General features: G+C 44.2%; 1 protein-coding gene across 1 annotated transcript in view; it reads left to right on the top strand.

Moving 5' to 3' along the window:
* Positions 1-4,207, top strand: part of Bzw2 (basic leucine zipper and W2 domains 2) — a 60,916-nt gene extending 56,709 nt beyond the window's left edge. The window contains exons 11-12 of the mRNA XM_059279581.1: positions 3,129-3,251; positions 3,768-4,207. Coding sequence (XP_059135564.1) covers positions 3,129-3,251; positions 3,768-3,796 — 152 coding nt within the window. The 3' untranslated portion in view covers positions 3,797-4,207. The remainder of the gene's footprint in view (positions 1-3,128; positions 3,252-3,767) is intronic.
* The last annotated feature ends 10,003 nt before the right edge of the window (positions 4,208-14,210 follow it).

The raw sequence follows: 14,210 nt of genomic DNA, 5'->3' as shown, positions 1-14,210 counted from the left end.
AATTCCCTGGTGCTAGAAATTTGGTCTTTCAACAAATATTCATTAATAAATGGGGTTCTGTTTGTTTGTTTGTTTCGAGATAGAGTTTCTCTGTGTAACCCTGGCCATCCTGGAACTCGCTCTGTAGACCAGGCTGGCCTTGAACTCAGAGATCTGCCTGCCTCTGCCTCCTGAGTGCTGGGATTAAAGACTTACAAATGAGATTCTTAACTTCTCAGACCTCTCCATTGTACTGTTGGGTGGTTTTACATTTGTGTGTGTGTGTGTGTGTGTGTGTGTGTGTGTGTAGATATATTTGATGTGGCTTTGCCAGTCTTTTGGTGTCATTTCCACTCCTGACTTTGACACATTTTAGTATGTGCATGGCCCCTTTTGTCCTCTGTGAGGTGACAAACCCTAGCATGAGCTCTGCCTTCAGAAGGCCTAGTGCCTCTGAGCAGCAGGTGACATCAGTTGTCTGGCTCATTGTGTATGATCCCCATTCATTAATGTGTGGAAAGAGTGCAGTTTCCATTTATATTTTTATCAATTACCCATATTTGTTGTGTCTTATAACCAACCCATTTTTATAACAATAGTAGTTGGAGAGAGAGACAAAAGCTGCATATGGCTGGACATATGTGCTGAAAACTCTTGCAGTCCTGGGGGTGAGTGATCAAAAGAGTTTCTGAAGTCTAAGTAGAAGTGTCTTACAGACAAAGTACTAGTTACAAGTGATCTTAAAACCCCCAATTAGTATTCTTGACAAATAAATCTCTGCAAAGCTGTCTTGAACAGCAACAAGTCACTTCCTGGGACCATAACCCCCTGCTCTGTCCCTTTACAAAAAATGGGCTTGGTCTGGTGGAGGTTTTGGAAGCAACAGAAAGGCTAGAGGATAAGAATAATTGTATAGGGCTGTGACTATTATGTACCGGGGTATCCTGTACTTACAAATGAACAAATCCACACATCTTTCCTTTGCAAAATGTAGGGTATCAAATGATTCTTTAAAAAGTTAAACAAACCCCTGTGTTCTAAACCAGCCACATCGTGTATATGTGTGGGTGTTCTGTCTATATGTCCGTGCACCGTGTGTGTGCCTAGTTCCTGTCGAAGCCGGAAGAGGTCATTCTCTTTTCTGGGGCTAGAGTTACAGATGATTGTTAACTGCCACATGGGTACTGAGAATTGAACCTGGGTCCTCTGGGAGATCAGCCAGGGCTTTTAACCACTGAACCATCTCTCCAGTGCCCCGCCCCATTTTTTTTTAATCATTTATTTACCCATTTCTTGAGTTTAATCCAAGAGCCCTTTCTAAAAGCAAGCTTGTTTGTTTGTTTAAAGGAAAGGAAGACTTAAATGAATTTCTTATGAAAGTGGTACTATGCTTTAAATGAATGCCATAGTAAGTAATTTAAAATTATTTTTAATTGCAAATGTGTCATTAAAATGATGCATCAATGTCACATCTACTTATCAGTACATGTAATGGAATAGACTCTTACAGGGGATACCACCCCAAAAGACAACCCTTAGGACACTGCAGAGTACGTAGGCTGTTTTGTTTTGTTTTGTTTTGTTTTGTTTTTTCATATTTCCCTGCCCTTAAGTGTCCTCAATTCATGGTCATTCATGATAACTTCATGGGGTGCCCATTTACAGTTGTAGATAACAGATACCTGAAACTTTCTTGCTGTGCCTTTCTCTTACTGTGGTACGGGGAGACTGCACTGTGGCACAGGCTGTTATCCCGGAGCATGGTGGTAATTTAATGGCAGCGTGTGGTGTGGAAGGTGGGGTTGCCTGCTGGTCCTGCCCCTGCCGCTCGTCTTTGTCTGCCTGCCGCCATCTTCCTTGCATCCGACCTTCATCTTTCTGGTTGCTGTTTCTCCTTAACAAACAAAAGGGAAACCAAATAGAAGAGCAAATAGCCATATGGTTGTTCCTTGTTTTACAAGACCAGGTCCTGTGTGGGCCGACTAGTTTAGCATTCAGTGCTGTTCCTGATTCTTCAGCTTCCTGCTCCTAGGCTCGTGTGTGTGTGTGTGTGTGTGTGTGTGTGTGTGTGTGTGTGTGTGTGTGCCTCATAGCTGAGGTTGCACCTTAATCATTATGTGGTAGAACTTGTCGGGACATGGTTTTCTAAAACGTTGGAATTGCTGATTCATTTGCAAGAAAGATTTCCTCAGCCCAGTACTGACCTGTGTGGCTTGAACTGTATCCTGACTGATATGGTGCCATCACTGTTATCGACAGAACCGAGCTGATTGTAAGGGTGTGGGGTGTGGCTCCGTGCTGCTTTAAATGATCTTGGAGGGAGGGAGGGGGGAGAGAGACAGAGACTAACAGAGACAAGAAGAAGTCTGGTGTCCTCTATCACGTTTTACCCTGAACTAGAGGCTCATGTTTTCTCATTGGCTCTGTAGGATTCAACAAGCCCAGCAATCCTGTCCCTCTACACAGACCCTTGGAGCAGGGTTATAAGCCGCAGCAATCTACCTGTATACACACATATACACACACACACAGACCCTTCGAGCTGGGGCTATAAGCCGCAGCAATCCTCTTGTACACACACATGCACACACACACACACACCCTTGGAGCCAGGGTTAAAAGCCACAGCAATCCTCCTGTACACACACACACACACACACACACACACACACACACCCTTGGAGCCAGGGTTATAAGCTGCAGCAATCCTCCTGTACGTACACACACACACACACACACACCCTTGGAGCCAGGGTTATAAGCTGCAGCAATCCTCCTGTACACACACACACACACACACACACACACACCCTTGGAGCCAGGGGTATAAGCTGCAGCAATCCTCCTGTACACACACACACACACACACACACACACACACACACACACACACACACACACCCTTGGAGCCAGGGGTATAAGCTGCAGCAATCCTCCTGTATACACACACACACACACACACACCCTTGGAGCCGCGGTTATAAGCATAGTCTGGACTCAGATCCACGCTGGGATCTGAACTCTCGTCCTCATGGTTGTGCAGAAAGTGCCCGTCACTCGTCGGCCAGCTCTCCAGCACCGCCCCCACAGCAGTCTTTTTAAACATGCCATTCCTGTGGTAACTTGGCACCCCTGCTTTCCATCTGCAGCCGACGTTCTGAGCGAGGAGGCGATCCTGAAGTGGTATAAGGAGGCCCATGCCGCCAAGGGCAAAAGTGTCTTTCTTGACCAGATGAAGAAGTTTGTGGAGTGGCTACAAAATGCAGAAGAAGGTAACTCACAACTCCGATGGCCACTTTTTCAGGTCCTCTCCCCTCGCTTTCCTTAAAACTCTTAATGTGTCTTCGTACACACGCATTTTCTTTCGCCTACATCTAAAAGCAAGGTAATACAATTTTTTTAAAAAGAAATATAAAAAAAGGAACTCAGATTATCCACTTTGTGGAAGATGAGGAGGATGAAGTGGTGTGGCTTGGCCACATGCGGTGCGATTGAACAGGGTTTCGGCACCTTTACCATGTGGGCCATGCTGGAGACAGAAGCCAGAATGAAAGCGTGTCCTAGAGTCAGAGCTTAAACTACCCAGGGATGCGTGTGTTCTTAGACGGCCGAAGTTCGCTGGGAAACGAACCTTACCGAGGTTTTCCATCTGCCCTCCCGTGTAACTGTTTTGTCTAATTAATACATGTAAATCTGTCCCGGGCTGACCACAGCTCTGGGATGCTCATTAGAAGCTCATGTAAAGGAATCTGATAAAATACCTGATTTTTCTCTTTCTTGTCTCTTAGAATCCGAATCAGAAGGTGAAGAAAATTAAATGTCCGGAGCACACTGCCGAACACCACACTTTTGGTTGGGAACGCTGAAGCGTTATGGGGAGGGGAACTTGGCTTCTGTTTGCACCAAGGGAAAAAAAATGATAAGCGAGGCCTCCCTGCTCGGAGGGGAAGGGGTTTTCATTTCTGTTTTGTTTAAGCGGAGCCCTGAGGCATCGGCTAACACACTTGGGACTCTACCTCGCACTGTATGCTAATCAAAGCCATTCAACAAGGGGCTGGGTAGGAGCCTGAAGCTTAACTTCACTGAGCAGGCCCCTTTTCAGCTGTTTTCAGGGGCCGTGGGACACTCACTGGAGTCTGTGTCACAGGGCCACCTCCATAGCTGTTCCTTCTGCTCGTGTATGTGATTTGACAAACCAGTTTTTTAAATAAATGGCTTTTTAAAAACCCTTGCGTATATTCTCAGAGCTGTTTTTATTTACTAGTGTAGTGTGCGGTGGGGATGTATCTTGTTAGAGTTTCTGTTGCTGTGAAGAGACACCATGACCACAGCTACTCTTATAAAGGAAAACGTTTAGTTGGGGCTGGCTTACAGTTCAGAGGTTTCATCCATTATCATCATGGTGGAAAGCGTTGTGGTGTGCGGGCAGACATGGTGCTGAGGAGCTGAGAGTTCTGTGACTGGATCTGAAGGCCGCAGGAAGAGAGAATGCCACACTGGGCATGGCTTGAGCATCTGAGACCTCAAAGCCCGCCCCCAGGAACACACTTCCTCCAACAAGGCCACACCTCCTAATGGTGCCACTCCCCATGGGGGCCTTTTTCAAATGACCACAGTGTGTGAGAGCAGGCGTGGAGGTCAGAGAACTTCCCTTCTCTTCCCTGGGATCTAACTCAGGCTTCGGGTTTGGAACCTGGCAAGCACTTTTTATTTTTTTACATTACTTTCTAATACAAGTGTCATAATTTTTTCCAATCCAAATACTTTTAAATGGCTAAATTTCTTAGCTATAAAAACTGCTGTGTTTGGACATGGTTAGACTGCTGTATTTGAACAATCAGACCTATAACCCAAGCATTTCGGGGGCTAAGGCAGAAGGGTTGCTGCAAGATGGAGGCTAGCTTGGGCTACATAATGAGCTTACAGGCTAGCCTGGGCTAGAGTGTAAGACCGTGTTTCAGAAAATTTAGGGGGCAGAGGACTTATTCTGTTCTTTAGGTCGTCTTCACGGTGAAATGGACATTAACCCAAATGTGTGTGTTTGCTACCAGTGACATCTCAAAAGTTACTAACAGTTGTTAAGTATGGAAATATATAGTTCCATGCTACTTGTATTTTCCTTGTGTCTATTTCTTTGCTAAGAGCTTAAAGGGTACGTGTTAAAGGGTCTGTTTGTATTTATATATATTCAGGTGATTTTATTCTCTGAGGATCCTGTTCTCAACGGTAACAATGTAATAAACCTGACTATTTGGGAAACTTTGTAGCCTTTACCCTTGAGCTACATGAAGTAATTTTGCTGTCAGGGCAATGGAAAGGTTCAAGAAGGCAAAAGTTGAAACAAAAAGGGGCATGTGGCTAAAAAACACTCCCCAAGGTCAGAGTAAGAAGTTCTTATACCTGTTGGGTCAAGGCAGTGTATTCACTGCTGTTTCAGTCAGGTCCTCTAGAGGAACAGAACCAAGGGGATGGAAATACATAGAGAATCATAATTTAGTAAATGTTTAAATAGTATCCAGGGCCAAATCACACTTGAGATGTTGAGCAGCCAGTGTTAGTCCATGAGGCTGGGTTGTCAACAGCTGGAGTGGTTCCGGAAAAACTGTCTCACTGAGAGGTGGCCAGTGGTCACTTAGTCCACAGGTGGGTGCCTCTGCACTTCCCTGTGCTGGAACCCAGAATTCCCTGGAGAAACGCTGGTCTGTAAGCAAAGGAATCTTCAGCAATGATGGCACAAGTCAGTTTAACAGCCTTTTTAAACCTGTGTTCCTACCGGAAGGTGCCACCCACAATTGGGCGGGGCTTCCTACGTCGGTTAGGACTCTTCAAGATTCTGATTGGTGGCAAGTTGACATTAAAGCCTACCATAATAAATGCCTTGGAGGTGAGAAATTACTCCTCTAACGTGATGTTCCTTTTTCATTTACATGGGTGTTTCACCTGCCTGTGTGCTTAGGCATTACACGTACGCATTGCCAACGCAGGGCAGGAGCTGTCAGATTCCTGCAACTGGAATCGTGGACACTTGTGAGTCACCATGTGGGGGCTTGAACTGAACCCCAGTCAGTCTCTTGACTAATCAGTCATCTCTCCATTCCTGTGATATTCCTTTTTTATTACATTTATTTAGTGGGTGTGTATGTGTGTGCCTGCACACACGTGCCCATCATGCTCATATAGAGGTCAGAGGCCAACTTGGCAGCAGTCAGTGCCCTGCCTTCGCAGATGTGGGTCCCAGGCATTGAATTAGGTCATGGACTTGATGGCAGGTATACCCACTGAGCCATCTTGCCCTAGACTCTGATGTTTTTAGAAGATAGTCCTTTGAGAGAAAAAAAAAAAAGGCAAGGAAGAAAGTACCACCATCAGTTTACAGAAGTCTCTATTATTTTGCTTCCTCCCCACCTACATAAGTAAGGTGTGAAATTAAATGGTAGTCACATCATAGAGCCTGTACTGATGTGTTTGTTTTTGAGACAGAGTTTCTCTAACAGCCCCAGCTGTCCTCGAACTCACCCTGTAAACCTGGCTGGCCTCAAATTTGCAGAGATCCGCCTGCCTCTGCCTCCCAAGTGCTGGTACTAAAGGGGTGTGCCACCACCACCCAGTTGATGTGTTTGTTTTAGTTAAAAAAAAATCTTTAAAACAGTGTAGTGGCACACGCTAATCTCAGCATTCAAAAGTGTAGGCAGGAGAATTGCGAATTTGAGGCCAGCCTGGGCTGTATGGAAAGGAAAGGTAACTCTAATAATAATGGTAATAATAAAATTTGGTTCACTAATTTGACAAGTGTTTATTGCTAGCTAGGATACACAGCAGTCATGCTTCATAAACAGTAAATTAAATCTACTTCTAATACATGGATTTAAAACAACATTTTGAATATATCAAAGATAAAATATTACACATTATATTCTATTTACCACAGAATGTTTTATGTTGACTTTTATACATTTCATATTCAATATTTCACATTTAATTTTATCAATATTTAAGGAAGTTTTCATTTTAAGAGAGCATAAGTAAAAACTGAAGGTCATTGAATTGCAGTATATTTGACTCTCCCTGTTCCTAAAGTAGCCAAACAGAAAATGGGCAGTTAACTGAGGGCTGGTGACCAATGACCAAGATGTCCCAACTGTACCATCCCACATCTATGCTTCTTTTGTTTTTTATACTGAGAATAACTGTACAGTTCAAGCAAAAGTTAAAAAAAAAAATCCCCAGCTCATTTGGTCTGGGGTATTGCTTAGCATGAACAGGGCCCTGCCACAAAAGCTAAATAAATAAAGGAGAAGGACATGCAGCACTTATATTTGAGAAACACCTGAAATTTTTCTTTTCTAGCCTATAACAAATATGGAAAGTGACTTAACATTTTCCCAAAGCTGATGGTAATTTTGAGCCACATAAGGATGGAGGCACATACTCCAATAGCAAGAACTTCATGAAAGCCTTAAGCTAAAGCCTTGTTGCTGGGCAGTGGTGGCGCATGCCTTTAATCCCAGGGCTCCAGAGGCAGAGCCAGGCGGATCTCTGTGAGTTCGAAGCCAGCCTGATCCAGGACAGGCTCCAAAGCTACACAGAGAAACTCTGTCTTGGAAGAAAAAAAAAAAAAACTAAAACCATGTCTTTCCATGAAAGCTTCTGGAAGCTTTTGTTTTGTGAGACAGTCGTACATAGCTTACAGTTGGCCTCTACTCTATATAGCCAAATGTGACCTTGAACTGAATGTGACCTTGAACTTCTGTTTGTCCTGCCTTCACCTCCCAAATGCTGGGATTACAGGCTTGTACCACACAGGATTTGTGCAGGGCTGGAGATTAAACATCCGGCTTCATGCATGCTAGGCAAATGCTTTATCAACTGAGCTACATCCAGCCCTGTTTTACCTTTAAAGTAAAATTTGAACTAATTATACACATGGTTAACTTAGTTAGCATAATAAATTATTCTACTACTCACCAGCTTTAGGTACACATTCATGACTTCACTGTTTCCTTTGGTCTTTATCTGGCAGTAGCTTTGCCCCTAAGAGCCTAGGACCTGTATGGCTACAGTCAAGCGGTTGGCTGGGGCTGCCACCCTCTGGAGGCTGCTGGGGCTGCCACCCTCTGGAGGCTGCAGGAGCTGCTTCCCAGCTGACTCACTGTTTCGGATTCCTCAGTTCTCCCTCTTTTCCAGTCTCCACTCAGGCCACCTGAAGCCCTGAGAGCGTGAGCTGGCTTTCCCTCAGCTTTAAGTGGTTATGGGGAGCCCAAGAAAGAAGCCAGTCTTTAGTAACCCGATACTGGAAGTGACAGCGTCAGTTCTGTGCTCTCCAAGGCCAATCCTATGGAACGTAAAATCCTGTACAATACACTGGTATGGGGGCCAGGGTGTAGGGATAATGTAAAGTTATCTGAGAGACTGGTTGCTACCGTAAGAAAGATAGGCAGGCAAAAGTAACTTTTAAACATTAAAATCTCACTACCTCATGTTCAAGTAATAAAAAGAGCTGGGTTGCAGCTCAGTTGTAGAACTATATGTATGTAGATATGTGATATCTATATGTAGATGTATGAGACGATAAAAGTCCAAAAAATCCATAGAGAAAGCTTTATAGCCTTGGCAACTTTTCCACACTGACAAGTACCTGAATGATAAACACCGTATACACATGGAGTCTCTGGGCTTCAATAGACTAATATAAAATGGCAGTTAGCGTCACGTTTCTGAAAATTAAAGCAGTAACTCAATTGAACACATGCAAAAAGTGTGTGAAGTGGGGATGGACAGATGGCTCAGTGGTTGAAAGCACTTGCTCTTACAGGGGACCTGGTTTGGCTCCCCACACACAGGAAGCAGCTCACAGATTCTTATATGTTTATATTTATTTGAATTTCTTTCTAGAAAACAGCATCTTCATACTGTAAATCATTAGTATGTTTATTATGGAATTCATTGAAAACATTTAGGGAGAAACGTGCTCTAACATTTTTATAAATACAGTTACTTTGCTTATTGTTGCTGTGATTGTCTGGAACAGAATCTTTCTATACAGCCCTGTCTGCCCTAGAACTTGCTATATAAACTGTTCTGGCCTTGAACTCAGAGACCCATTGGAACACAGTCCAAGAATGGAGTAGTGTGAGAAGTCTGAGTGCTTGTGAGAAAACAGACAAGAGTCTTGTGATCTGTTTTTTCAAAACACAGAACTGTCTTGCAATGTGTTTTTGTGTTCCTCCTGGGTGTAGCGGTCAGGAGTGAGTGGACTTCAGCTGTTGTTATTCATAGGCCTCTATGGAAAGACATGGTTTTGCTGCATGTGGCTTGTCCTTGTGATTGTAAAATTTACTCAGGTGACTCTTCCTAACCCTCAAGTATAAATTGTCTAATGCTCTCAATAAAGTTGGCTATTTCGTGAGACTTTAATCCAGTGGTTCTCAATCTTCCTAATGCTGCAACCCCTAACATAAGATTATTTCGTTGCTAATTCAAAACTGTAATTTTGCCACTATTATGAATCACAATGTAAATATCTGATATGCAGGATGGTCTTAGGTGACCTCTGTGAAAGGGTAATTCAAATCCCCAAAGGGGTTGAGACCCACAGATTGAGAACCAGTGTTTAGTCCATCTCATTTTTTTCAGGCCCCACTCTCCCAGGTTCACTGAATAAAGCAGGAAACAGAGACCTACCTCTCTGGCTTCTGAGTGCTGGGATTAAAGGCATATGCCACCACTCCCATCTATAAGTATGGTTTTCGCTTGATTCTTTAAGAACTAAATCTATTCTATATCCTGTTATTAATAGTATTCTGTAACAATTTACCATATAAATACAGTATTCTTCAAAAACATAAATACCAGGTTTTTGTTGTTGTTGTTTTGTTTTTATTTTTTGTTTTTTTGTTTTTTTGTTTTTCAATACAGGGTTTCTCTGTGTAGCTTTGGAGCCTGTCCTGGAACTCACTCTGTAGTCCAGGCTGGCCTCGAACTCACAGAGATCCTCCTGCCTCTGCCTCCCGAGTGCTGGGATTAAAGGTGTGCGCCACCACCGCCTGGCTAGACAGGGTTTCTTTGTGTAACAGCCCTGTCTATCCTGGAACTTGCTCTGTAGACCAGGCTAGCCTCGAACTCACAGAGATCTTCCTGCCTCTGTCTCCCGAGTGCTTGGATCAAAGGTGTGCACCACCACGCCCAGCAGTTTTCCTTGATTTCTTGATACCTGTTCTCTGAGTTCAACTATTTTCTGGTATATGATTAAGTGAACATACTTGCTCTACTGGCCACAATGGCCATCTCTTTCAGAATTCATGAGTTGGGAATGCTGGTATGTTTTTTCAGTGCTAAGAAAAAACTGAACCCAAAGACTGCTTACTCTAGGTAGGTGTTCTACCACTGAGCTACATATAGCCCTATGCCTTTCCACTTACATTTTTTATTACATTTATTTAATTATGGGGAGGGGGCACATGAGTCCTATAGTGGATGTGTGGAGGTCACAGGACAACTTGTGGAAGTAGGTTCTCTTCATTCACCATGTTGATCCATGGGATCGAACTCAGACCATCAGCCTTGGCACCAAGAGCCCCTCCACGATGAGCTATCTCACCAGTTCATACCTCTAATCTGAGACAGCACCTCTCTTAGTGGCTCAGGCTGACTTCAAACTTTCAACCCTCCTGCCTCAGCTTCCCATATCCCACTGAGACTATTGTTTTTTACTAATAATTAGGAGGCATGAGGCTGGTTGTCAGTGATAATTTTGGAGCATGTGCTTGCCTTCATACCAGTCATTAAACAAACAAAACAGTGAAGCATAGCGGCGTGTGCCTGTAATCTTGACATTCGGATGGCCGAGGCAGAAAGGATCACCAGCCTGAGCTACACGGTGAGTTCCTGTCAGATCTACAGATGAGACTATCTCAGGAGAGGGGAGGGGAGGGAAGGGGAGGGAAGAGAAGGGAAGGGAAGGGAGGAGGGAAGGAAAGAAGGAAGGAAATTCTGTTCCCTTCCTGAAAGGGCATTCCTATTTTATCTGGCTAGACAGGCTGTACGGATGAAAGAGAGCACAGCCTACTGTAACCTCAGTTGTCTGTGTTTCTTCAGACATTGGCTGCTTGTGGGTGATGGAGCAGGGAGAACCTGGATTTGCTTGCCCTGAGCTGGAAGATGGCTCTCTCTCTCTAATTAGCTGTTTAGCTAATTAGTAAGTCACTTAACGCTTGGTATTTACTTTACTTAACAGCAAAATAAGGGCCTAGAGAAGATCCATTCTTAAACAGCGACTGTGAAGCCCAGAAAGCAGCATACATTGCTGCCCCTCAGGCCTCATCCAGAGCCCCCACCCCAGAGGGCAGGGAGTCTGGCTCAGTCTCCTGGCTGGCCCTCAGGTTGGCTTTCTCTAAGAAGTTCTGAGGTACTGCTGGATGCTCCTCTCTGTGGGTTTCCAAGATGATTTCATAGTTTCTAACTTAGCTTTCCCAAACTCCTCCATATATATATAATATATATGATATATATATATGGAGTGGGGTGTTGCTCTGTACCCCAGGCTGGCCTTCAGATTGAGAACAGCCAGCCTCGGTTTTCTGTACCACTTGTCTGTCTCTAAAACAATCTTAAGAGGAACAGAGTTGGAAATATCTCAACTTCTTACAACACACAAAATCCTTTGAGTACATCCTAGACCCTTGGTCAGCATTCTCTCTCCCCTTTAGCAAAGAAACTGGGTTTGCTGAGAATAAGCCCCAGACAGGCAGCATCAGGACCACCTGGAAGCTAGCTAAAAACGCAGGCTGCCAGCGTCCACTCCAGACATCCCAGCCAGTTATAGGCTGTCCTGGATTCTGAGGTGTGACTGTCTTGAAAACAAGGTCTCAGATGTCAACCCATCTTGACACATCCCTAAAGAGACAGAAGAGCAATGGACAATTAGAGCAGAGATGGGCTCAGGCTTGGGGACAAGGTAAGGGCCTGGGGAGATGGCATATTTCACTTTCTGGAGGCTAATTGAAAACCAAAGGACAGAGTGAAGGAGAAGGACAGGACAAAGCAAGACGTGTCTCTGAGGACAAGGTGACCTGGCATCTTTCAGCAGCTCTTAGCTGACGTCAGGTGTCAGTGTCCTGTGGCCGTGTGACTCAGCCTGAGCTGTAGAAATAGCTGCTGTGAACTCATCTGCAAGTGTGTGGGGACATCTTCCATAGCTGGTTTTTCTCAACTTTTTAATTCTTATTGAACGAGAAGATAATATATTGGGGGTTTTTTTCTTCTTCTGTCCAGTTGACTCAGCCATCACTCACAACAGCAGGTTCTTAAAATGCAGTGACTCTGATGAATATTTACAGTGTATCATAAAGTTCTAGATAACAGAGAGGAACATGAGTGAAGGCGAGGTGATTTTTATATGTGGATTCAAGTAGGAGCTGAGGTAAGGGAGCATAGACCACGTGGTTTACAAAAGATCAAAACCTTCTTCAGGACATGGGGACATAACACCAGCTCAGTTGGTAAAGTACCACCCTCACAAGCATGGGGAGTTGAGATCTGATAACTAGCACCCACATAAAAAGCCAGGCGTACAAGCCACGTGGCTAAACATAGGTAAGAATTATGAGGTAATTTAAGTGTAAGTGTTAGCTATTAACAAGCCTGAGCTCTTGGCTGAGAATTTATAAGTAATATTAAGCTTCTGAGTCAATTATTTGGGAAGTGGCTGCCAGGAAGGTGGGAGAAAAACATTTGATTGCAGAAGAGCTAAGTTGTGTGTCAACTGGCAGAAGAGGTAGAAGGGAAAGGAAAAATCCACTCTCCCTGCTCCATCCAGATCTAAACTAGAGGACCTGAGTGCCAGGACATGCACAAGGGATCACAGTAGGAACAAGGCGGAGTGTGGGGCTCATAAGCAATGGCTGGATGTAAGCTTGCAAGCCAAACTTCAGGACCCAGATATCTCTCTCCCAGCAGATTGGACTAAAAGACCCTTTGGAAGACAGTAGGCCATGGGGGAGAGGGAAGGAATGAAGAAAACCAGATCTGAAAGGTTTAAGCTTATCCTAGCAGAAGCTGAGGTGGCTTTACTACGATATCAAAATATAAGAAAATAAACAATGCTAAGGTTAAAATTAAATAGAAAAAAAAAAAAAAGAAAAAAGCCAGGTGTGGCAGTACACACAGTAACCCCAGCATAGGAGGGATGAGAGAGTCATGTAGACAGGCAGATGACTTGGGCTAGCTGGCCAGCCAGTCTAAGCAATGTGAGTCGCAAGGTGAGAGAGAGAGAGAGAGAGAGAGAGAGAGAGAGAGAGAGAGAGAGAGAGACTGCCTCAAAAAGTAGTGTGGAAGGCAGAAATACTGTTGGAGCCCACCAAGGTTTCCTAGTGGCTTTACCCAGCAGGACTGTATAAGAGGATGATTGGGTCATGGGCCTGAGTACCAGGTGTTTGGAAGGGTCTACACTTGGTTGTATCTAGCAGGGGAGGTCTTTTGGCCTCAACCCTTGGCATTGTTATAAAAAGCCCTTTTTAGGCCGGTGGGTTTTGACCCAGGCCCTCCCAAGGCTATCCTGTGTTTCTGTCTTCTCATCGTCTAGGTATCTCTTTCTATCCAAATATTTCCCACTTCTCCCTGCTCAAGAGTACCCTGGCCAAAAAATTAGGGGCTGGTCCCCCACAAAATACATCCAACACCAACCTCAGGACTCCACATGCATAAACACATGCACACATGTGTACATACACACACACAATTTCAGTGCAGCACAGTGCTGAGCATGAATAATGGAGTGTGTAAAAATCTAAAATTCAGATATTTGGGCCAGTGAGAGGGCCCAGTGGGCAAAGCACTTGCCACACAAGTCAGACAGCCTGAGTTCAGTCAGCAGAACCCACAGAAAGGTGGAAGGAGGGAACTGACTCCACAAAGTCGTCCTCTGACCGCCAACATGTGGCATGACATGTATGCAAATACACAAGAGTAAATAAGATTTTTTTAAAACACAAATATTTGATCACATGTCTCGTTTTGTGGCCCGACCTCAGTGTTTTCCCATGGGCGTTAGCGGAGCAGTCTCCTTTAATCATGCGGCCTCCCATCTTTTATTTGAATCAAAATACATTTCACATCCTCGCATGTATAGGCTGAATAACGTCTAACCAATATGAGTAATGACAAGGGCCCACATTGTTTAACCTGCAGCTGTCAGTTTTCCAATATATCGCTGTTATTGCTTTCTAGTGTAGTTA

This window comes from Peromyscus eremicus, chromosome 14 (assembly GCF_949786415.1).
Source record: "Peromyscus eremicus chromosome 14, PerEre_H2_v1, whole genome shotgun sequence".
Lineage (NCBI taxonomy): Eukaryota > Metazoa > Chordata > Mammalia > Rodentia > Cricetidae > Peromyscus > Peromyscus eremicus.
The sequence above is the reverse complement of the archived record's forward strand: the minus strand, read 5'-3'. Positions and strand labels throughout refer to the sequence as shown.